This window comes from Oryctolagus cuniculus, chromosome 13, assembly GCF_964237555.1.
Source record: "Oryctolagus cuniculus chromosome 13, mOryCun1.1, whole genome shotgun sequence".
NCBI classification, from domain to species: Eukaryota; Metazoa; Chordata; class Mammalia; order Lagomorpha; family Leporidae; genus Oryctolagus; species Oryctolagus cuniculus.
This window is the reverse complement of record NC_091444.1, coordinates 61460390-61486746: the sequence shown is the minus strand read 5'-3', so window position 1 is coordinate 61486746 and position 26357 is coordinate 61460390. Positions and strand designations below refer to the sequence as shown.

At 39.4% G+C, this 26357-nt stretch overlaps 1 protein-coding gene across 6 annotated transcripts in view; it reads right to left on the bottom strand.

The window, feature by feature from the left end:
- The window catches only part of ERO1B (endoplasmic reticulum oxidoreductase 1 beta), a 67928-nt gene that overhangs the window by 33647 nt on the left and 7924 nt on the right, over positions 1-26357 (bottom strand). For 4 of the 6 annotated variants that reach the window (XR_011381537.1, XR_011381538.1, XM_051820762.2 and 1 more), the window contains exons 2-6: positions 22177-22296; positions 8839-8922; positions 7130-7171; positions 5597-5770; positions 4387-4469 (exon numbers count right to left, since the gene is read on the bottom strand). Coding sequence is in view for 4 of the 6 variants with exons in the window: in XM_051820762.2 (XP_051676722.2) it covers positions 4387-4469; positions 5597-5770; positions 7130-7171; positions 8839-8922; positions 22177-22296 (503 nt within the window). In the remaining 2 variants the exon portion in view is untranslated. The remainder of the gene's footprint in view (positions 1-4386; positions 4470-5596; positions 5771-7129; positions 7172-8838; positions 8923-22176; positions 22297-26357) is intronic. The other 2 variants (XM_051820764.2, XM_051820765.2) reach the window with 1 other exon arrangement.

The window sequence follows — 26357 nt, the reverse complement described above, 5'->3', positions numbered from 1 at the left end:
CCGGCTCCTGGCTTCAGATCAGTGCAGCGTGCTGGCCATAGCGGCCATCCATTTGGGGGGTGAACCAATGGAAGGAAGACCTTTTTCTCTGTCTACTCTGCCTGCCAAAAAAAAAAAAAAAAAAAAAACACACACACACCTCATCTGTTAATAGAGGTGGTCCAGCTTGGTTTAAACAAGGGACATTAGAGGTCAGCTTGTCCAGTTCTTCCAAATGTCAGTTTAGAGATGAATACAAATCTATTTACAGAAAAATTTCTTTGTTTAAAAAAGATTGATTTATTTATATGAAAGAGTTACACAGAGAGAGACAGAGACAGAGAGAGGTCTTCCATCCACTGGTTCACTCCCCATTGACTGCAACGGCCAGAGCTGTGCCGATCTGAAGCCAGGAGCTAGGAGCCTCTTCGGAGTCTCCCATGTGAATGCAGGGGCCCAAGAACTTGGGCCATCTTCTACTGCTTTCCCAGGCCATAGCAGAGAGCTGGATTGGAAATGGAGCAGCCAGGACTTGGACTGGTGCACATATTGGATGCCGAAACTGCAGGAGGCAGCTTTACCCACTACGCCACAGCGCTGGCCCCTACATAAGAATTTCTTGAGCCTAACCCAATGCTTCTTGTCAAGATGGGGATTTCAAGCAGAGAAACAAGAGACAGAAAGAGACTGGATAGAGAGATTACAAAGGTCATGAAAAACATGGGAAGGACAAAATATTTTAATTGTGACGTTTCCTGAGTGTGAATGTATGTCAAAATGTACACTTTTAATATGTACAGATTATGTCAAACATCTCAAAATAAAGTTGTTTAAAAATTATAATATTTTTTGAGAAATTATGGAACTAGGAACTTTCATACACAACTAACAGCCGTGTAATTTGGTATATCAATTCTGAAAAACCATTTGGCTGTACTTAATTTGACTTCTAGGAATATGAGTATTCTCCCCAGAAATGGATACATGTACCACCGAAATATTTTAGAAATGTCACCAAAGAGGAAAACATGCAGCTATCAATGGTAGGATGAAAATATGATATATCCTTACTACACAATACTATATAACAATAAGAAAAAAATAAATGTTACTATGCTAAAAAAAAGAATGAATCTCACAGACATATGTTAAAAAACATGTTCTATATCATTCCATTTATAAAAACAGGCAGAACTAATCTCTGCCAATAAAACTCAAAACCATGGTTAACTCTGGAAGGTGGTTAGGACAGTGCATATGGCAATTTGGGTAGGCTATTGTGTTGGGTTCACTTTGTAAAGTGAAATTGACCTTTATACTTAAAACTTGTATACTTTATGTGTGCTATACTAAAATTAAAAGTTCTAAAAATCATTAACTTCTATTCATCAAAACTATAAGCAAAAATAAAGATAAGCCCTAACAACCTGCATAGCCACAAAAGATTTAGTATAAATTTATATAAAGAATGGCTTTGGCTGGCGCCGTGGCTCAATAGGCTAATCCTCCGCCTGTGGCACCGGCACACCAGATTCTAGTCCCGGTCGGGGCTCCAGATTCTGTCCCAGTTGCCCCTCCTCCAGGCCAGCTCTCTGCTATGGCCCGGGAATGCAGTGGAGGATGGCCCAAGTCCTTGGCCCCTGCACCCGCATGGGAGACCAGGAGAAGCACCTGGCTTCTGCCTTTGGATCAGCGTGGTGCGCCAGCCGCAGCGGCCATTGGAGGGTGAACCAAAGGCAAAAGGAAGACCTTTCTCTCTCTCTCTCTCACTGTCCACTCTGCCTGTCCAAAAAAAAAAAAAAAAAAAAAAAGAATGGCTTTAAGTCAATAATTTAAAAATCCAAACCCCCAAATGAAAATTAATGACAAAAAATATAAAAACACAACTTACCTCAAAACTTCGTAATAATGTAACCTAGTCCACAGATCACTTCTCTGTGTAAACTGTCTCCTTGGTGATCTCACTTGGGGTTAGGGCTGTTAAAGTCATATATTCACTGATTTGACTCTTAGGCCTCTCTAATTCAGATTTACATATCCAATTGACTACTCCACATCTCCAAATGGATGTCTCATTGACAACCCAGATTTAACAAATCCAAAGTTGAACTGAAATTTTCCATCAGAATTGCTCCTCCTGCAGATGTCCCCAGTCAGTAAGTGGCAATTCTTTTCATAATTCCAAATGTAATCCATAAAGCTCCTGTCTTTTATACCCCATATCCAATCCTTCAGCAAATCCTGACAGGTCTGTCTACAAAATATTTCTAGAAATTGACTACTTTTCATCAGTTCCATTGCTATCACCTTGGTCTAATCCACTATAATGTCATTTGGATAACTACAGCAATCAGGTTAACCATGCTTCACCCACATAACGTAAGGCTCTCTCAATACATGCCCTTATTCCTATGTGCCAAATCCTCTGATGACTTTTCATTCCACTCATTTTAAAAGCAATATTCATTACACAGTAATTGCCTTTAAGGTTCTATAAGATCTCTACCCACTAGACCTCCTGATCTGCCCCCATTTTTTTACTTTACCTTTTACTTCTTTGCCTTTGATTACTATACTCCAGTCATACTGGCCCACTTTTGGTTCCTCTAATAGTCCAGGGTCTTTTAACTCACACATATATACCTGGAATACTCATTCCCTAGAAGGCCATGTTATAATTCATGCCTTCACCTTCTTCAGCAATTTTCTCAAATGTCCTATTATCACAATCTCTGAATATTCAGTTTAAAACAGTACCTTCACTTCTAGCATTCTCTATTCTTTCCTCCCTTCTCTATTCTTTTCTCCTTTATTTTCTCCCTAGGATTTATCATCATTTTACCCACTCCCCATATACTTTACTTGTTTATTTTCCCCTGATTACGATATGAGAGCAGAAATTTTTTTGTCATATACAATACTGTATTCTTAGTACTCTAGAATGGTACTTGACACACTATAGGTATTCGTTTTTTGAATGAATAAGAAATGCAAATGTCTGAAAAACATATTTTAAAATGTTCAAAATCACTAGTACTCACACAGTATAATTTTAATTTAATACTTACAAAGTATAAATTAAAATGAGATACTACTTTACACTTCTAAAACATTATCAACTTTTGGTAAAGATGTGGAGAACAAAATTCCTTACACTGGAGGTAGATAGCATACATTCACAAGAATACTCTGGAGTCATCAGGAATAACTTCAAATGGACAACTCTAGGATTTGACAATTTTACTTTGAATGTATACACACATCAAAAAACAAAACACCCATGACTCAGAGATGCTAAAGGTGTCATAGTTTGTGTAAGTGAAAACTAGAAATGGCCTAGATATCCATCAGTAGGAAAAGACAAGTAAAATATGACATATTTATGATGTAAACCATCCTTCAGTGAAAAGAATGAGACAAATCCTTATGTTCAAAATGGATAGACTTAAAAAGCAAAATGTACAATGAAAAAAGAAAGTTAAAGAACAGTAAATATAGTATTACATAATTTATATAAAGGAAATGTAATAAACATAAAACTATAACTTTTATAAAAATATGATAAAAATAAAAAGACTGCCTGGATACACACCAAATTCATGATAGCAGTTATCTCTAAGGATGAAGGGAAGAAAACAGGATTAAAAAATAGAAGATAAAGGATTTTAAATTTATCTGTCATGTTTCTTTAAAAAATGGTAGAAAATGTTAACATCTATTCACTTGGAATGGAGGATATGTGAATATTAATAATATCTCTTTTACCTTTTTTTAGTCAGTTTTTTTCAATAATTATAAGACTATTAACTTTTAATATAAATCATTGACAACTGTAGTACATAAGTACAAATCTAAACAAAAGGAAACATACAAGAAGTTTTGCAATATTCCATTCTCAATTACAGATTAAATGTTCAGTCATTTTACAATGTGTAATCTGTGACCATTTGTAAATCACTTGTATTGATTTTTAAAAACAAGTATCTGCTTAATGCAAATCAGGAAAAGTTAACACACAAAAAACTACTTAACAATTATATTAACTGCAACTTTTACCATTCAAAATGTGGAACATACAGATGGAATTTATAAAAGATTCACTGGTTTAAGACCCTTTTCCCATCAGAGGAAGAATGGATCCATAATCTCTGCTAGTTGAAAAATATTATTAATTTCTATTTTTTAGATTTACTATCAATGATATATATTAGAAATTTAAGAACAAATCAGCTAGGAAGAGACAAAACTATGAAATTCAGAATAACTTTTTCATCCTTTTAAATGTTTATTAATAGAAACATTAATGCTTAGCAAAAATGTTTTAACAAAGTCACAAGAAAAATAAAAATTAACACAAATAAACTAAATAAGAAAGTATTTTCTTAATGCCACTAAAACAAAGCTTGCCTTAAGGTGCTGTTAATTGCTCCCAGTTTATTAGCTTGCTCACAATCTTCTAATTCTTTGGTATTGTTTGCCACTTTCAAGTACTGCAAGGAAGGTCATAATAAGTAAGTTTAGTAATAATTATTAACTTTCTCTTTATTTCAGCTTCTATTGGCAGAATAATCAATGTTAGTGATGATATACCCTACATATAGATACATCCTATTATAAAAACCCTAACATTCACATGAAATACAAATGAAAATAGAGCACAAATTTTCACCTACTAAATGAACAGATATTAAAAACCTGGCAAATGGGATTGGCTGTTGCAGTTGATTTTTCAACAATGTTGCAGTGGATTTGTTTCTGAGAGGAGGAGCGTGGTGGGGGCAAGAGGCTTGGAGTCACCACACAGACCCCAAGAGTCGGGTGAAAGCGGGCTTCAGGCAAGCAGCCCACAGACTCATTTATTTCAGTTAGTACAACAGCTTATATAGTCAAGACCAGCCAATCCAGTCAAGGGGCGGTCTATGCCCCAACCAATCACAGCCTGTTGCCAGGCAGTTTCCAAAGCCATCAAATCACAGCCTGTTGCCAAGCAGGCTCCGTTTGCCATGTGGGTTTCAAAGCCATTCCTGAGTAACTGACACTCGATTGCCAGCGGCCATCTTGGCATGGCCTTCTCATTCCACCACATTTCCCCCTTTTCATTTATTTTTGAGCAATGGGAGGCATGATTCTTGGCCATACCATTGTTGACCCCGTTTCCATGTGGTCTCCGTACGCAGCTGTGCCTGTCTTAGGTTGTCCTCCAGGGGATCTTACCCATCGTTGACTAACCAGCGCTCAAATCGAGAGACCACAGGGCTGCTTGCTCAGATAGGGGTAGGAATGAGGAATAATAGTTATCAGGAATGGCATGACGCACACAGGCTGTGGGCCATCTGAGTGGCTGACCAGAGCTGGTGGGGTATAAAACAGTAACAGATATGGCTATGGGCAGTTTCTCGGGATAGGATGATAGGGCAGGTGCGTCTGCTAACAAGGCAGTCTTGTTCAGCTGGTTCTGGTTGGCTGTCAGTTGCAGGCTTGATGTTTCTGGCTGGTACCCAAATGGGCTGTCCCGCATTCTCAGGTTGGGCCATAGCCTGCAATGCCAGCATCCCATGTGGATGCCAGTTTTGAGGCCCGGCTGCTCCACTTCCAATCCAGTTCCCTATTAATGCACCTGGGAAAGCAGCAGAAGATGGCCCGGGTCCTTGGGCCCCTGCACCCATGTGGGAGACCTGGAAGAAGCTCCTGGCTCCTGGCTCCTCATTTTGGCCTGGCACAGCCCCAGCCGTTGTGGCCATTTGGGGAGTGAAACAGCAGATTGAAGATCTCTTTCTGTCTCTCTGTAACTCTGTCTTTCAAATAGATAAAATAAATCCTTAAAAAAAATTTATCAATTAACATTGTGTTGGTGATTATATAAACTGAGAAAACACTCTTGGGAAACAAATCTGACAATATATTTCTAGAGTTATAAAAATGAAAAACCCTTGAGCCAGCAGTTCCAATACTGAGACCATATCTATCTTATCTGGTTCTACCTTGTAATATTGAAATAGGCACACTCTAGGATATGCCCATCCTACTTTTAAATACAGAACTACAGAAATTCTTACATGTGTGCAACTGGAGATAAAGAATAAAAATGCTACTGTATCATTGTTTACAATAGCAAAAAATGGAAACTGAATTGTTCATTGAGAAATAAAAGGCTAATCTATGTTACAATCATACAAATAACTATTCTATGTTATCATATAACTTTTCAGATGAATGAAAAGATCCATATATATCAACAAAGAAAAATTTCAACAGTGTTATGACTGAGAAAAAGACACCAAATGTTAACTTGAAGAAACGTAAAAACACAGTATCATTTAATACTTTTTAAGAAGTTTCCACAAAATCATCTCTATATTATTTGTGGATAAATGTGCAATAAAAGTATATTACTTGTATATGCCCCTGCAATAAAATAATAAAATCATAGGTAAATACTTCAGGAAAATGGCTAGCTCTAGGGAGGCAGCTCACAGAGTGAGACTGGGATGGAGTTCAGGGGACTTCAACTGCCTTTCTGTTTTATTAATTATAAATAAAACAAAAACAAATAGGAGAAAGTGAGCACAAACAAAAGAGTCCTTGGGAAAGAGCAAGAAGAAAATGGGGAGAGGATACACAAGAAAGCAGAGAGAATATAAAGATTTTTAATCTATATGTATAAAAATGAAAACATAGAAATAAAATGTTTAGCTAAACACACAAATAGCAAAATAAATTAGGGCATGCTCATAAGAGGGAAAAGGTAATCTTTAAAGGAATATTTTTATACCATTTGAGAGTTTTCTGTTTATATTATATAAATGCACATCAAGATATGATAATCTTGAATCTAACAGGTTAACTAATTGAAACAGAATGACTGAAAATATTTATGTGATAAAACACATTTTGAGTAGGTAATCTGATATTGTAGTTACATTTTATAGTTCTTCCAAAAGTTCCTAAGAGATAACTGAAGTAATTTTAATAGAAACTGCAGATGGAAGACCTCTTGGCTTGCTGTCAAAATTAGGGATTTAGAATTCTGAGGCAAACTGTCTCCATTCCAAACTAATCGTATTATGGTTCTCTGCTGCAACCGCTGTCAAGCAGTAAACAGTAAGTTTTACTATGTGAAGCAGAAACATTCAAGAAAGAAGTGACTTACCTTATTAGGATGCCCAGCTTTAATTCCAACTGGAATTTTACTCTTAAAAGAACGAGAACAAAAATTTTAAAAGTGGTCTTAACTTTTTTAGAGGTTTTCCCACAAATTGCATTGCTCTAATTCACAGAGTATTTTACTACCTAAGGTGCAAAGATGTATTTCTTTAAATTGTTTTCATACTACCACTTGGTGTAAATGTAAAGAATTAGCCCAGTTTACACATTTGTAAATCAAAGTATAGAAGAGTGTAATTCTCTATAGTTTACATATTTTTTAGGTTAAAAACTGATAATCACTTTTTTCTACAGACTCTCTTACCACAGGGGATAAGGGAAAGCATTTAAAAGTTCAAAACTATTTGAAGTATAATATGCTCACTTTTAATCAAAGCTTTAAAATGACATTTAAAATTTAGGAAATTTTGGATTACTAGAAGGCAAGAGTCAGATTCTTGACTACAGAGTTTACCAATTGAAGAACTGTGTAGGTCCAACATTGTTTTCCACAAAGCCAATAATTAGTGTTGGGCTTTAATAAATCTACCAATTTGTACAACTGTTTTATCAAAGACAACTTTAACCAAAGATTCAGAATGAATGAATAATGTAAACAATGAGACTTCCCTTCATTCAATAAAGACTATATAGATAACAATGTCACTTGTTGCCATATTTTATCATGTCTTTGGTTTTTTTTAATGGGTATAAGAGGGAACATTGTAAAACTCAAGTCAAATTTAAATAGTCACAATTATAAAACCCTGAACTTATAGTCTAGAATAAATATTACCCGCAAGTGCCCTATGATACTAGATGTTCTCTAACCAGTGTAGTATAGTATGTGAAAATCAAAATTGCTAGTAGTTTTTAAGAACTTTGAAGCAGAATATAGTTATTTCACTTAAGCAAATCTTAGATCACTTAGAAATACTAAGCTACCAAATACGAATGTCATGAATAACACAAAATATCCCACAAGGAACTATTAAAAGTAATAATAAATGTATAACTAAAATAAAGCACAAAATAAGCTTGATTATTGCCAATAGCACAAAATGAAGCAGTCTGTAAACTACAAAGTGATCTTAACAATTAACTTCAAATTATAGAATGCAAATTGCATCACAAGTTTGGATACAATATGAAATGCCTAAGGACCTTTATTCCAAAGAGAGAAATACAAAAATCCTCACATTAAGAGTCAGCAGAAGCACACAGTTTTTATTTGTGGGGAGAAAGGAACAAAATGGGACTGGAAAGGAAATAGACAGGGATCTTTATATGCCTATGTGTTTTATTTCTTATGTTGAGGATTCATCAAATAATGATTTAATATTTTAAAGGTATTTATTTGAAAGGAAAGGAGGGGGAGAGAGGGCAAATTGTGAGAGAGAGAGAAGGAAAGTAAGTTAGTTCTCATCTGCTGGTTCACTTTCCAAATGACCACAATGGCTAGCTAGAGCTAAACCTGGCTAGAGCCAGGAGAAAAAAGACAATTCATGCCCTTGCAGGTGAGAGAAAAGAAAAGAATCCAGCTACTTAAGTCATTACCACTGCCTCCCACAGTCTACAACAGCTTTGACCCAGGTTCAGCTGTTGCAGGCATTTGGGTTGTGAATCAGCAGATGGGACTTCTCTGGCTCTTTCAATCTGTCTCTCGGCCTCTCAAACGGTCCAAGAGAAATCAAGTTTCCCACTATTTTACTATACCTCTGGACAGGGTTCCACATGACAGTCTTTTATTGAACAATGGCCGTCTTCTGCCCAGAAAGGACATGGTCGCTTCAAATTAACCTTGAAAAAAAGAATAAATTAATGTTAGCAAATGTAATGTGTATTATAGTTACAGACTGCTCTCCAAGTGTTACCAGGCTGAGCATCATTGACATGGTAGTGAAAATAAGACAAGTTCCCTATCCTTGTGGCACCTACACAGTTCAGAATTTAAAATAACTGCAAGTTTTCAGATACCCAATATAATATTACTTTTTACAATAAATTGGCTGACACTTCAAAAGTGTTCAAGTTCACCACTTATCTGAAGAATACTGAAAAACATTTTAGGGCTACTTTTGTGTCTTCCAGCCTCCTAATACTACCTTTTCAAGGGGCCAGCGCCATGGCTCACTTGGTTAATCCACCGCATGCGGTGCCGGCATCCCATTTGGGTGCTGGGTTCTAGTCCCAGTTGCTCCTCCTCCAGTCCAGCTCTCTGCTGTGGCCCAGGAAGGCAGTGGAGGATGGCCCAAGTGCTTGGGCCCCTGCACCCGCACTGGAGACCAGGAAGAAGCTCCTGGCTTCAGATCAGTGTAGCTCCGGCCGCAGTGGCCATCTGGGAATGAACTAGCGGAAGGAAGACCTTTCTCTAACTCTGTCAAATAAAAAAAAAAAAAAATTGCCTTTTCATCAGGGCTCTCTCATGTATCCACTGACTGATGGGCATGTACTAAACATCTACTAACTGTCAGGTACTGTGCTAAGCTCTAGGGAAAAAATAGGCAGAAAAAATAACTTTTCCCCTGAAACAGAGTCTACTGAAGGAAACATATTTAAAATTTATGTTTATTTAATCACAAATGTTGTATTAGGAAAAAAAAATCTAGAGTTTTATAATAGTAGTGCTTATGGATGGAGACCTCTGAGGTTGTCATATTTAGGATTGATCGAAGTTGGAGGAAATGTTTATTTGGATAAGGCAATAAAGAGTTTGGCCAGTCCCGAGAACTGAAACACACCAATTTGAATGATGTTTAGTGGGGATGGGAGAAAGTGGCAGGAAATGAAGGTGGAGGTAGGCAAGGGACAGTTGATGCAGGACATTTAAACCGTGGTTAAGGGGGGAAGAAGGTTTGGCCCAGAGATTAAGAAGCAGCTTGAGGGGCTGTGGTGCAGTGGGTAAGGCCACCGCCTGCAGTGCCAGCATCCCATATGAGTGCCGGTTCGAGTCCCAGCTGTTCCACTTTTGATCCTGCTCTCTGCTGTGGCCTGGGAAAGCAGTGGAGGATGGCCCAAGTCCTCGGGCCCCTGTACCATGTGGGAGACCCAGAAGAAGCTCCTGGCTCCTGGCTTCAAATTGGCGCAGCTCCAGCCGTTGCGGCCATCTGGGGAGTGGACCAGCAGATGGAAGAACTCTCTCTCTCTCTCTCTGCCTCTCCTTCTCTAACTCTGGCTTTCAAGTAAATAAATAAATCTTTAAAAAATGCTATATTAAAAAAAAGAGCTTGAGATGTTGCATTCCATATCAAAATGCTTAAATTTGAGTCCCAGCTCCACTCCCAATTACAGCTTCCAGTTAATGCAGACCCTGGGAGGCAACACATGATGGCTCTAAGAAATGGGTCCCTGCCACCCAGGTGGGAGACCCACATTGAGTTCCCAGCTTCTAGCTTCAGCCTGGCTCAGCCCTGGCTGTTACTGGTTTTTGGGGAGAGAACCAGCATATGCAGAGCTCGCTCGCTCTCTCTGGTTTCTCTTTGTCTACATAAATAAAAAATTTTAAAGATAAATATCACCTCATCAGAGAGACCTTTCCTGATCAGATTCTAAAATAGTGTTCAATATGCAATCTCCACCCCAACATAATGATTTATATTCTTCTAAAGCACTTATAACTACCTGAATATTATTTGTTTATTTACATTAAGGCTCAGAAGTCCATCCTGCCTAGCATATTTTCCAAGATTCATAAATACACCTCAGTAAGTATGTGTTAAATGAAGTAAATAATACCTGAATTACAGAGCAAAAGACAAAATAAGACAATGGACTGGCAACACAGAGGAGAGGGTATTGTAGGATCAACTCTGGCAACACGTAAAATGGGTACAATAAAAAGTGTTCTAGAGAAGATTTGTAGGCACAGGGGTCTGGATGTCCAAAGAAAGCAGCTTAAGACAGCATGGCACACTTGGGGATTATTCACTCCCAGCCTGGACACCCTGACTCCTGGTCTGTATATTCAACTGCCTCCTTGACATCTCCACGGGGCATTTATACATGGGAGGGACATAATTCTACATACCTTCTTCACCGTAAGTGATAATTTCAGCCCTACAATCTGCCCATGGAAAGAGAACAAAAGGGATACAACTCCTCCACTCTACCCCCTTTTCTCCAGTTTCTGCAATTTCTCATTTCAGGAGGTAGTGGGGCCTCTCCATGCCTGAAAGGGAAAGTGGACCCTCCCTGCACCTTTATATCTGACTTAATGCACTGATAACTCTAGGAGGAACTGAAACTTCCACTTGCTTGAACCAGATAATGGGTACTCCCTGTGCCCTCTTTCCTGGCTAACTTCTGAGATAAACTTTTGCAATCTCTCACTAAAAAGATGCTGGGGAAAATTTCTGTGCTTGACAGGAAAAGGATCCTGGTGCCTTCTTTCCTGGCTTGTTTCAGTGATAACTCCAACCAGAAGTCCCAAACCAGAAGTGTCCCCACTGCTCCGAGGGTATGAGACTTCTGCTTCTTCTAAAGAGAATGGGTTTTCTGCCACAGCTTCTTCCCTGGCTTGCTCCAGTAATGAACCCAAATCCTTCTAGAGTCAGTTTCTGTACATGTTGAATATCCCAACTTTTACAGCCTTCACCCAAGGGACTGACTCCTAAATCACCTAGCTTTGGGAGCTGACAGAGTTCTACACTCAAGTCTCCTAGACCACACTGAATAAAAACATGATTTTTAAACCTGGACGCATTTAGCAACAGTTTTCCCAGGTTCAAGATGAGTAGTTTGATCAATAGTAGGTATCTAGAGCAGGTGTTGTGGATAGCAGGTTCAGCCACTTTGGGGACAGTCACATCAGTGTGCCAGTTCAAGCCCTGACACCTCTGCTTCTCATCCAGCTTCCTACTAACCCACCCTGGGAAGCACTGAAGATGACTCAAGTACTTAGGTCCTTGCCACTCATGTGGGAAATCTGGTTGGAATTCCAGGTATGGCCAGCCCTGGCTATTGTGGGTATTTGGGGAGTGCAGCACCAGATGGAAGATCTCTGTCTCTGACACTCTGCCTTTCAAGTAGATGACAACAAGTAAATATTTTTTAAAAAGAGTATAGGCATCTGCCTCAGGCCCTCTCCTGGATGTAAAACAGAATAAATGAGAGATAAATTGAGGCTTTAAGCTTCTCCAAAAGGAAAGAAGAACTAGAACACAGATCTACCACCCCAACCTCTCCAGCTACATCCCAAAGGACTGACTTCTATCCCACCTTCCTTAAGGCAGCAGCATGACTTAACACTCTCCAGTCCAGGGGAAGGGGACACTAAGAACAAAGTGAGCCAGTCGGACACACACAAAAAGTTCTGAGGCAGAATCTCTGGTTGTCAATTTCAGGATGATTGAGGAGGAACATCTCTTACCCAAGACAAGACTAACAAGACTAGAGGACAAATCTGAAGAGACTCATACCAAGACCCATATTATAATCAAAATGTCAAAGTTAAGGAAGGTTGGAATATTGAAAGCTACAAGGGAAACAAAGGAGTCCCATGAGACTAATTATGAATTCTGCAACAGAAACCCTGCAGGCAAGAAGAGAATGGAATGATAAATTTTGAAAACTGAAAGGAAGAAACCTGCCAACCAAGAATACTATACTCAGTAATCCTCTTACTCAAAACTGAAGGGGAGATAAAAACTTTCTCATATCACCACTAGCTCTGTCTTACAAGAAATATGGAGTGCTTTGAGTAGAAAGAAAATGGCATTAAATAGCAACATGAAAATGTAAAATTCACTAACAAAAGTATAGAAATTCAGAATACTCTTATTCTAAGTTAATGGTAGTATAGAAATTGACTATATCTCTAGCATGAAAGACAAACTATCACAAATCAATGATTCTCACAATTTGTTAAGGGACACAAACTAAAGGAGACACAAAATATGTTATCAAAAACAAACTGTGTTGGCAGAGTAAAATTGCAGAGTTCGTGCAAGTGATCAAAGTAAAATCACTGACAAATTAAAAATAGCCTGTGTAGTAAGCACTTGGCACAGCTGTTAAGATGCTGTTGGTTGACAGGGCAGGGGAGGGAGGGTGCCAGTGTTGTGGCAGACTGAGTTAAGCCACTACCTACAACACCAGCATCCCATAATCCCATATGTGTGCCAGTTTAAAACTTTGACTTTTAAATACATAAATAGATCTTAAAAAAAAAAAAAAAAGATACTGCTTGGGATACCCACATTCCATATCACAGTATCTAGGTTTAAGTCCTGGCTTACTTCCAATTCTAAGATCTAGCTAATGCATACCTTGGGGGGGCAGCAAGTGAAGGCTGAAGTAGTTAGGTCGCTACAACCCAGACCCAGATTTAGCCTGGCCTTGCCCCAGCCATTGCAGATATTTAGGGAGTGGACTAATGGATGGAAGGTCGATCCCCCTCTCTAACTCAATGAAAAACAGAACAAGGACACACACATTTCTTCCCACTCCCACCTTCTACCAATCAAGTAAACTGCTCCCGGGTGTGGCCCAGGCCCACCTGGAAAACTACCTTCAAGCTAATTGGAGAGGCATATTGGCACCAGAGTCGGTTCTGTCCTATAGCTAATGTTCCCCCTGAGTTACTTACACCCCTTGTACCTGCCCTTTAAAAGCATACAAGGCTGTGAATAAAATCAGACATGTTCACCAAAACTTGTCTCTGGTGCTCCTTGTGGGAAGGACACTGTCACCCTGCTCTGACAGCGCAGCTTTGCAGGACAAGCCACAAACACAAAATTTTTTAAAAGGCCTGTTATTAAGATGTTTTATTTTAGCCTCATATTAATCACAAAACAAAAACTCTTAGTAGATACAGAAAAGATAAAGGATTCAAGGGACAGTATCACAGACTACCAAACCACTTTAGAAGACAGTGAGAAGAGAAGAACAAAAGATATACAAAGTTGGGGCCAGCACTGTGGTGTAGAGGGTAAAGCTGCCACCTGCAGTGCTGACATCCCATATGGGCACCAGTTCAAGTCCCAGCTGCTCCACTTCCGATCCAGCTCTCTGCTGTGGCCTGGGAAAGCAGAAGATGGCCCAAGTCTTTGGGCTCCTGCACCCACGTGGGAAACCTGGAGGAAGCTCTTGGCTCCTGGCTTTGGATTGGTGCAGCTCCAGCCATTGCGGCCAATTAGGGAGTGAACCAGTGGACAGAAGACCTCTCTCTCTCTTTCTGCCTCTCCTTCTCTCTGTGTAACTCTGACTTTCAAATAAATAAATAAATTTAAAAAAAAAAAAAAGATATACAAAGTAACCAGAAAACAATTAATAAAACAGCAACAGTAAGTCTTTACTAATACTAGATAATTACTTTGAATGTAAATGGATTATATTCTCTAATCAAAGACACAGATTAGCTGAATGGATTAAAAAAAAGCTGTAACCTGACTAAACACACACACACACACACACACACACACACACACACACACAGAGAGAGAGGTCTTCCATGTGATGGTTCACTCCCCAAATGGCTACAACAGCCAAGGCTGGGCCAGGCCAAAGCCAGGAGCCAGGAGATTCTTCTAGCTTCTTCCAGATCTCCCATGAGGGTGCAGGGGCCCAAGGTCTTGGGCCATCTTCTACTGCTTTCCCAGGCCATAGCAGAGAGCCAGATTGGAAGTGGAGTAGCAGGACTCAAATCAGCGCCCAAATGGGATGCCAGCACTACAGGCGGCGGCTTTACCCACTACGCCACACTCCACTTCTGATCCAGTTCCCTGTTAATGCACTTGGTGAAGCAATGGAAGATGTCCCAGGTACTTGGGCCCCTGTACCCACATAGGAGACCCAGAGGGAGCTCCTGGCTCCTGGCTTTGGCCTGGCCCAGCCCTGGCTGTTGTGGTCATTTGGGGAGTGAACCACCAGATGGAATATTGATCTCTCTTTCCCTCTCTCTGTCCCTCTCTTCTCTCTGTATCTCTGCTTTTCAAATGAATAAATACACCTTTAAAAATAATAAAAAATAAAAAGTTTGACTTCTCTCTTGACCCAATCCTGTTTGCCTTCCTTCCCTTTCCCTAAATTGTTGATCCCAAGAATAGTGCCTAATTAATCTCTTGCACACCAATCACTGTCTCAATGTCTGCTTCTCACAGAATCTAACCTGTTACAAGTTGTCTAGCTCTAGGGGGAAAAGAAACTTACTGGTACTTTTATTGGAATCATATTAAATTTAGATACAATGTGGAGAGAATGAACACTTTTAATTACAAAGGTTATTTTCCTATTTGTGCAAACCTACCTTTGTATTTTTCAGGAGTATTTTGAAGCTTCCCTCTAGGTTTTCCATATTTCTTTATATTTTACCTTTTTATTGTTAATATAATTTTTTTATTTTCCATTACATCTATTTGATTATTGATTGCATTTATGAGACAATATTTCTCTGTACATTAAGTTTATAGTCTGCTATCTTAATTCAGTTTTTATATTGCATTTATTCTACTATTCTTTTGAGTTTTCCAAGTATATTTTGGTCATTTATAAATGGAAATAGTTTTACTTGTTAAATTTTTATGCCTCTGGTTGTTTTTACTTGTTTGTCTACACTGGCTAATAAATCCATCAGTAATGGAAATAGCAGGTATTGGTATTGGTACCTAAGTGAGAATTCCTGCTACTGTTTTCACATAAGTAACATGCTAGGTAGGGTAATACTAGGACTGAATCATCCCATTAAGGAGTATTAATCACACTTCTATTGAATTTAAAAAAAATCAGGAGCACATATTAACTTTGTTGAAGATCTAAAAGAATCAACCTTGCATTCTTGGAAAAACATACACTTGGGTTATTAATTTTTTAAAAGTTTTTTTTTTTTTATTTGAGAGACAGAGCTATACACAGAGGGAGAGAGAGACAGCAAAGTCTTCCATCCGCTGGTTCACTCCCCAAATGGCAACAATGGTTGGAACTGGGCCAATCCAAAGCCAGGAGCCAGGAGCTTCTTCTGGATCTCCCACGTTAGTGCAGGGGCCCAATTTGGGCCATCCTCTACTGCTTTCCCAGGACATAAGCAGAGATCTGGATTGGAAAAGGAGCAGCCATGACATGAACCTGTGCCCATATGGGATGTCAGCACCACAGGCGGAAACTTGGCCTAATACACCATAGTGCTGGCCCCACGATATTTCTTTTTGTGTGTTCAAAACTCGGGCTTTGCCCTTGCTTTTATATCGACCCTCACATTTCATACTCAATCCACCAGAAAAGCTTATTGGCATTACCTTTTATTAACAACTCTAATTTGATTATTTTCCACCTTTCCCAACTCTAATACCCTATTCCAAATCTCTATCTGGACTACTGCAATAGCCTCCTAAATGGTTTCTCTATTTCCTATCTCATATCTTCACATTATATATTGCACAAAAGTTCCTTCAATAGTTTGTGCTTAGAATAAAATCCAACATACTTACATGGTAAGGCCCACTCCCCTTTAAAATCTGGACTCTATTTACCTTTCTAACTCCCTTCACTTATTATTTGACAGGTAGAGTTATAGACAGTGAGAGAGACAGACAGAGAGAAAGGTCTTCCTTACGTTGGTTCACTCCCCAAATGGCCGCTATGGCCAGAGCTGTGCAGATTGGAAGCCAGGAGCTTCTTCCTGGTCTCCAATGCGGGTGCAAGTGCCCAAGCACTTGGGCCATCCTTCACTGCCTTCCCGGGCTACAGCAGAGAGCTGTACTGGAAAAGGAGCAACCGGGACTAGAACCCGGCACCCATAAGGGATGCCGGCACCACAGGCGGTGGATTAACCAAGTGAGCCACGGCGTCGGCCCCCCTCACTTACTTTTGTCCAGCTACATCAGCTTTCTTACTGTTCCTCAAAAACACTAAGTTTATTCCTTTGTCAAGATCTTTGTATCTGCTGTTCAACTTGTCTTCCCTGGAATATTCTTCATCTCAACCTGTCATGGCTTACTGTTTCACATTAGGTGGATCTTTGCTCAAATGTCACATTAGCATATAGACCTTACTCTCTTGACTGCTTAGTTAAAAAAAAAAAAAAAAAAAAAAGACTATCTACTTGCCCCTAAACCCATTATTCTCTATCTCCTACTTTGTTTTATTTTTCTCCAAAGCATTTTATAATCATCTGAAATTAAACCATCTGCTTACTTATTATTTATCTCCAAAATCAGAAGAAAAGCTGTTTTATTCAGTATTATATCAACAGCAACTAGACTAGAGCCTAGAACAAATTAACTGTTTAATAAATATTTGGTGAATAAAGGAGTAGAATGTATAGTACAAAAAAGAAATTATAAACACCAGCTACAGCAACCAACTACCCACTGCATAAAGGTAGACTTTTTTTTTTTTTTTAAGAATTATTTATTTGAGAGGCAGAGTTACAAACAGAGAGAGGGAGAAACAGAGAGGAAGAGGTCTTCCATCTGCTGGTTCACTCTCCAAATGGCGGCAATAGCCAGGACTGTGTTAGGCCGAAGCCCGAAGCTTCTTCTTGGTCTCCCATGTGGGTGTTGGGTCCAAGCATTTGGATCATCTTCCACTGCTTTCCAAGGCCATTAGCAGGGAGCTGGATGGAAGTAGAGCAGATGGGACTTGAATTGGTACCCATATGGGATGCTGGCGCTGCAGGCAGAGGCTTAACCTACCATGCCACAGTGCAAGTCCCAAAGGTAGACTTTGGCTTCTACCTGTATTTCCTTATTTGCTGAATCATTAAGTATGTATGTATGTGTTCAAAATTAACCTCTTCCCTTAGCTTTTCTTTTTTGCTACGATTGTATATAGAATATATGGGGGTTGGTTAAATTTCCTCTTTATTTAATAAATTGACAAAAGTAGAAGAGGAGTAAATATAACTCAAATATCTTAGAGTTGAAACTAAATGCATTAACCAGATCCTTTGGAGAAGAGTAATATTTCAGTTTTACATGGAATAAATTTCATTGTGTGGTTGGAACACTTTTAAACTGCATCCTTAAGAAAAAGATGAAACCATCCACTGGGTAGCCAAAGACCACACTATTATTTTGCTTATCGAACTTCCATTTTTCTTTTTTTAAAATTTTATTTATTGATTTATGTATCTGAAAGGCAAAGTGACAGAGAAAGAGAGAAAGAGATCTTCCATCTACCAGTTCACTCCCCAAATGGCTAAAATGGCCAGGAGAGTGGAACTCTATCTGGGTCTCCTGCATGGGTGGCATCTTCTGCTGCTTTCTTAGGCACATTAGCAGGGAGCTGGACAGGACTCGAACTGGTACACGGATAGGGGATACTGGAATCAGAGGCAGCAGCTTAACCTTCTGTACCAGAACAATGAACCCCATTTTTCTTTCTTCTATAGTAGCCTCCTAATTTCCCTTTGAGAAATACTGACTCCTCATACTCATGCATATGAGAATGTCAACCAAAGTATCTTCTACTCTTTGAGGCAAGAGGTCACATGACTCTACCTGGAACAATCAGACCCTCATATCTGGACATTTGATTCTTGTATACAGTGTTACAAAAATATGAGAAAATGGATAATTTGATCCAAAATTTTAGTGGTACTTTAAAGAGAGTGGTCATTAGTTCTGGTTCTAGATTCACCTGTTCCTTAGCTTGTCTTTCAATTTTATAAGCTATTCTCTGTCTTTTCCTAATGAAATTTGTTTAGTTAGCCAACAAAAGTACCCTATATAAGACACTCTATCCCTTATTTTTTTTTAAAATGTGGATGGAGTGAGCATTTAGCATAGCAGTGACATGAGTCAAGATGCCCATGAACCACTTTAGAATGCCTGAGTTTCATTCCTGGCTAAGCTCTGCCTTGTGATTCCAACTTCCTGCCAATGTAGACCCTGGGAGGCAGCAATTGACAGCTCAAGTAACGTGTGCCCGACCACCCTTGTGAGAGGCCTAGATGAGTTATTGGCTCTCAGTTCTGACCCTGGCTGTAAGGGCTTGCAGCCTCAGTTGTTGGGGGCATTTGGAGAGTGAACCAGCAGATGGGAGTTCTCTGCCCCCTATCTCTGCCACTCAAACAAAAAATATATATAATATAATAACAACAAGTAGACAATGCTAACATATTGATACAATAATTAAATGAGATGGTCATTCATGTATTCAAATGTTTGAATCTTTCTACCAGGCTTTGAAGGGATACAGAAAAAGAAGATATGGGACCAGTGCTGTGGTGTAGCAGATGCCTGCAGTGCCGGCATCTAATATGAGTGCCAGTTTGAGTCCCAGCTGCTCCACTTCCAATCCAGCTCTCTGCTATGGCCTGGGAAAGCAGAAGACCCAAGTACCTGGACCCCTGCTCCCACGTGGGAGATCCAGAAGAAGCTCCCAGCTCCTGGCTTCAGATCAGCACAGCTCCAGCTGTTGTAGCAATTGGGGAGTGAACCAGCAGATGAAAGACCTCTGTCTCTGCCTCTCCTTCTTTGTGTAACTCTTTCAAATTAATAAATCTTTAAAAAGAAAAAAAAAATGAAAGGGAGGAGTAAAAGTGTGAGGGCCATGACATACTCAATGGAGAGGTCATCTGGATCTCCTGTAAAGTGATGAAGTCTTTGATAAAAGCAACATTCCCTTCATTGTATTAAATTGAGTCATATGAAATTGGCATATGCAGCCATATTTGAAATATAAAAGTAACAATTCCATAGGGTTTTACCCAACAGTAGAAAGGAAGCAGGAGAAACCAACTGTAAATATAAATAGATTTACAGATTTAGTGGTGGGAACTGGAAGAAGCGTCTGTTTTATTTGCAAGTAAAATGTTTAGAATATCCAATAGTGTATTTAGGTATAAATTACTCTTAGTTATAAATTCATGGAGTTTTTACTCCTAAAGGATTTTGTATGAAGAAATAATGACCCAGGGCCAGTGCCATGGCATAGTAGGCTAAGCCTCAGCCTGCGGCACTGACATCCCATATGGGCACAGGTTTGAGTCCCAGCTGTTCATCTTCCAATCCAGTGCTCTGCTAAGGGCCTAGGAAAGCAGTAGAGGATGGCCCAAGTGCTTGGGCCCCTGCATCTACAATGTGAGACCTAGAAGAAGCTCCAGGCTCCTGGCTTTGGATTGGCTCAGCTCCAACCATTGCTACCATTTGGTGAGTGAACCAGCAGATGGAAGACCTTTCTGTCTCTCCCTCTCATTGTCTGTAACTCTGCCTCTCAAATAAATGAATGAATCTTTAACAAGAACAACAACAACAAATTTGACCCAGGACCCAATGTTGTGGCATAGCAGGTAAAGCTACCTGCGATGCCAGCATCCAAAATGGACACTAGTTCGTGTCCTGGCAGTTCCACTTCCCATCCTGCTCCCTGCTGATGGCCTGAGAAAAGCAGAAGATGGCCAAGTGTTAGGGCCCCTGACACTCACATGGGAAACCCAGAATAAACACTAGGCTCCTGGCTTCAGCCTGGTCCAGCCCCAGCTCTTGCAGCCATTTGGGGAGTGAATCAGCAGATGAAAGATCTTTCTCTGTAACTCTTTCAAATAAATAAATATTTTTTAAAAATTGATCTTTTTTTTGGATATTCTTGTTGCTAATTGGCAAAGAGGATGGGTTCCCCAACATTTAATCCCCTCATTTGTTATCTTACTGTACAACTTAAAACTTCCAAATAATGGATTTTTTTATCCTTAAAAATATTTAAAGGACTAACATAGCCAATACAGAATTAGGGTAAAAAGAAAATCTTTGTCAATTTTTATAATACAATAAAAATAGAAATCATAAACCATTTGAATACTGGGAGCAAGCAGACAGGGAAAATACCAAAGCCTTATGGTAACTTTTGAAATACTGTTAGGGGCCGGCACTATGGTGCAGCAGGGTTGAGCCATTGCCTGTGATGCTGACATTCCATATTAGAGCACCAGATGGAGTCCTGGCTGCATGGCTTCTGATCCAGCTCCCTGCTAATGCAACTGGGAAAGCAGTGGAAGCTATCCCAAGTACTTTGGCCCCTGCCACCCACGTAGGAGACCTAAATGGAGTTCCAGGCTCCCAGCACAGTTCTGATGGTTGTGGCCATATGGTACCAGCTGATGGAAGATCGCCTCTCTCTCTCCCTCTCTTTTTGTCACTCTGCCTTTCAAATCAATATATCTTTAAAAAAAAGTTCTGGCCGGCGCCGCGGCTCAATAGGCTAATCCTCCGCCTAGCGGCGCCGGCACACCGGGTTCTAGTCCCGGTCAGGGCGCCGGATTCTGTCCCGGTTGCCCCTCTTCCAGGCCAGCCCTCTGCTGTGGCCAGGGAGTGCAGTGGAGGATGGCCCAGGTGCTTGGGCCCTGCACCCCATGGGAGACCAGGAAAAGCACCTGGCTCCTGGCTCCTGGCTCCTGCCATCGGATCAGCGCGGTGCGCCGGCCGCAGCGCGCCGGCCGCGGCGGCCATTGGAGGGTGAACCAACGGCAAAGGAAGACCTTTCTCTCTGTCTCTCTCTCTCACTGTCCACTCTGCCTGTCAAAAAAAAAAAAAAAAAAGTTCTAAAATGTAAAATACTGCTTTTCAGAATATTGCCTCATTACCATATTCAGCGACTACTGCCACATTCATAATTATTTTGTAAGGATCTAGAGCAGATCATTAGATTTAAGAGCCAATTCTGCAGTATTACTATGGGTGAAGTTCTAAATCTAGTCTCAGACTAGAGCTATCCAATGGACAGCCGCTGCTGTGGCTCTGGGCACTGCTAACAATGTTTTAGCACACCACAATCAGCACAACTCAAAGCCTGGGTAGCTGCATCCAGATTGCAGAGCCAATGATATAAGGGAGACTAACTACCAATTTCTGGCATTTTCATTCTGTAGAAAGAGGAATATCTGCCTCAAAACCAAAACTGAAAGATAAGAAATTCCCCAAACACAGGATGAGGATTTGTATTCTTAGTATTTTTAAAAGACCAATGAGATTTGACTATGATAATTTTTATAGGCAAATGATGAAGATATTTTAGGGTGCTGAGAAGAGTCAAAGTGAACTTTCAAAAGAGTCATAAAAGTCACATCTAACACTGCTATATATAAATCTCTAGTATCAACAAAATAAATTATCATCTTACCTTGTAATAGCGGAAGTAGTCTCGCTCTTGCAATTTTTTTATTTTGGGGAAGATTTTGTAGGTGTTGAAGTTATCAATGCTGTCAATATCACACAAACAATCACCCAGAACTCCAGTGACCTAGAATACACACATTCATTTCTATATATTAAAATCTGTAAACTGCTGACACTTCAGGCTTATCTATTATATAAAATAATTTATTTATTCAAATTAGCCAGTATTTGATAAATAAGATATACAACAGTAAAGCAGTGACATTTTATTGAGATCAATGAAATCTGAAGAAAAGATCAAGTATATCCATTCTGAAGAATGAACCATTCTTGTTAAGTGTCCAAGAAGATATTAAATTGTCCTTTCTCTGCCTAACCATATATAATCCAAGCACCCACTAGAATGCTAAAGTAATCTCTTCCTAGATTAACCTTGAAGTCATAGACTGTAATATTATAGTTCTAGTAGCCCATCTTTCTTCTAGTCTACCATTTGTGGAACACTTATTTGACAGTCACAGCGTTAAGAGCTTTACATCTGTTATCTTACTTATTCTTTAAAAGTATCCATGATGGGGTCCAGTGCTGTGGAATAGCAGGTAAAGCCACTTCCAATGCTGGCATCCCATATGGGCACCAGTTTGAGTGTCAGCTACTCCACTTTCAATCCAGCTCCCTGATAATGCATCTGGAAAAGCAGAAGATGGCCCAAGATCTTGGGTCCCTGCACCCACATGGGAGATCCAGATGAAGCTCCTGGCTTCAGCCTGATCTGGCTTCAGCCTGGCCCAGCCCGACACTGTGGCCATCTGGGGAGTGAACCAGTAGATGGAAAATCTCTCTGTCTCTCCCTTTCTCTGTAACACTAACTTTCAGATAAATAAATAAATCTTTAAAAAAAAAAAAAGTATCCATGATGGGTAGGGATTTGGTCTAGCAGTTAAGAGGCCCATATCCCATATTGGATTGCCTGGGTTTTGTTCCTAACTCCAGCTCCAGATTCCAGTTTCCTGCCAATGTAGACATGGGGAGGCAACAGGTGATTTTTCCGGTTGTGAGAGACCTGGATTGAGTTCTCAGCTCCCAGCTTAAGCTAGGCCCAGTTCTGGCTGATCTGGGCAGTTGAATAAACCAGTGGATAGGGGCATCTGCTCTCTATTTAAAATATTTTTTAAGTATCCTATGAATAATGTACTATTAAACCCCCTTCAACATATAGGGAAATTAAGGTTTAGCAAGCTAAAATTATTTTTCCAAAATAGAAATGGAAGTTATTCCCAAATCTATCAGACTTTAAAAACCACGGTCTTAGCCACTACTCAAAGTATACATTAAACCAAGAAAAGAAACTTGTAGTCACAAAGCAAATTCAGAGTTCAAAATTTCCATAAAACATTCTTCAGCTGAAAAGAAAGTAGAATCATTGATTGTTATGCAACTTAGCTGAATTTTCCAGAAATCATCCTGAGTGGGGAAAAAAGCCAATTCCAAAAGGTTACATACTGTATGACTTATTTACAGAACTTTCTTAAAATGAAAACTCTTAGAAACGGAGAGCAGATTATTAGTTACCAAAGCTTAGGAACTGGTGAAGAGAATGAGAGCTAGAGTAGGGGAATGGCGTCAGAATGTAGTAGCATGGTTAAAAAAAAAGCAACAAGGGGAATTGTTATGGTAATGAAACTCTTCAGTCACCTTGACTGTTGGGATGGATACACAAACAGACAAAATAATACAGAATTAATAAGCACACACAAATGGGACAAGTAAAACAGGAAATGCGAACCAATTCTATCAATGTCAATATCCTTATTATAAAACTATACAATATTTTTAAGATGCTACCATTGGAATAACTATAAAGGGTACATGGTATTTCATTGTATTATTTCTTACAACTGTGTATGGACTTACAACTAAATTTACATTTTCAATTAAAAACAAGAATGGTGTTTAGCCTGCTAAAGATTATTCATGTGGCCCACAGCATGAATATATGCAAGCAATGATCAGAAAACGGAAACCCGTCCTTGCAAATTGTTTTTGTCTTGTTCTTTCTTCCTAGAAGTGTAATTGTGCCCCCAAACTCCCTACAAAAAGCTATATTATCTTGTAACAAAGAACAAAAGATCACTATCAAGAATCTTGGCTCTGGAATTCAGTTTTGCTGTCTTAATTCTTGGGATCCTGTCACTAACTCCTAAATTTCATTCCATTGTTCTCACATACTACTTAATAACTATCCTTAAAAAAAAAAAAGTCAAAAAAAGTTTTAGAAAGTTTTATCTAGTGTTGTTCTTTCTTTTGATTTTTTTTTAAAAAAGATTTATTCATTTATTTGAAAGTCAGAGTTACACAGAGAGAGAAGGAAAGGGAGAAAGGTCTTGCATGTGCTGGTTCACTGCCCAGATGGCTGAAATGGCCCGAGCTGTGACGATCTGAAGCCAGGAGCTTTCTGCAGGTCTCCCAAGGAGTTGGGCCACCCTCCACTGCCTTCCCAGGCTATAGCAGAGACCTGGATCAGAAGTGGGGCAGCTGGGACTCCCACATGGGATGCCAGCACTGCAGGCAGCAGCTTTACTCGCTATGCCGTAGCGCTGGCCTCCTTATGAATTTTTCTTAAAATAAAATATGGTGGTTAAAATCAATTTATCTAAAATATTCCAATTGTGGAAGGGGTTAGGTTATATAAAATTACCATACATATATTTGTGACTTTTAAAGGCTATTATTGAGACACAAACCTGTATACCATCAAAATTTGAAAAAAAAAAAAAAAAAACAGAAATGAAATAAATGAAATGCTGCTAGTACCCTTTCAGTTCCTTCTTCCTCCCCTCCATGGAGGTAAAAATAAACCTTTAGTTTTCTTTGTAATGCAACATAGTTTCCTCATTTTAAACTTTAATATTAATGGAATCTAATGTGTGAATTCTTCTGTAATATGCTGCTTTTGCTGGCGCTGACATTGTGACACAGTGGTTAAGCCACCTCCTGCAACAGTGGTATCCCATATGAATGCTGATTCAGGTTCCACTTCCAATTCAGCTTTCTTCTTATGTGCCTGGGAAAGCAGTGGAACATGACCCTCTTTTGCTAACATTTTCTTCTGACTATCATTTCATAAGGATGAGCTTACAGTAGATTGTTTATTTTCCCTATTGTAAGTGTTGTATAATATGAAAATACTACAATTTATTCATTCTATCATTAATAGACATAATGGTAGGCAGAATAATGCCACCCACAAAGATGTCTGTGACGTTAATTCTTAAAATCTCCAAATGGTACTTTACATGCCAAAAAATATGTGATTAAATTAAGGACCTTGAGATGGGAGAGCTATACTACATTATTCAAGTGGGACCAATGTAGTTACAAAGTTCTTCAAAAGAAGGAAATTCAAGTCAGAAAGAAACAGAAGATGCTATCCTGTGCTGCTGACTTCCATGATGTAAGAAGAGGTCAACAACCAAATATTACAGAAGGCTCTAGAAGCTTATAAAAGGGAAAGAACAATTCCTTCCTAGAGACTACAGAAGGAATGCAACCTTGCTAACACCTAAATTTTAACCCTATAAAAGCTATCCCCAAAACTACAAATTTATATTGCTTGATGTCACTAAGTTTATGACAATTTGTTACAGCAGAAACAGGAAACTAATACAACCCATATTTAGGTTGTCTGCATATCTAGCTAAGGAATAATGCTATAGGGGCTGGTGCTGTGGCGTAGTAGGTTAAGCCTCCATCTGCAGGGCCAACATCCCATATGGGTGCCAGTTCAAGTCCTGGCTACTTCTCTCCCAATCCTTCTCTCTGCTTATGGCCTGGGAAGGCAGTGAAAGATGGCCCAAGTGCTTGGGCCCTGAACCTGCGTGGGAAACCCAGAAGCAGCTCCTGGCTCCTGGTCCTGATCAGCTCAGCTCTGGCCATTGCAGCCATTTGTGAACCAGCTGATGGAAGACCTTTCTCTCTGTAACTCCACCTCTCAAATAAATATAATCTTTAAAAAAATTTGTGAACATTTGTGTGTGTGTGTGTATATATATATATCCCCTGACATGTACGCAAGAGTTTTTCCAGGTTATATGCTTAGGAGTGGAACTGCTGCTCTAAGTATATGATCAGCTGTTTGAGAGAATGGCAGGCTTATTTCCAAAATAGTTTTATCAATTTACTATC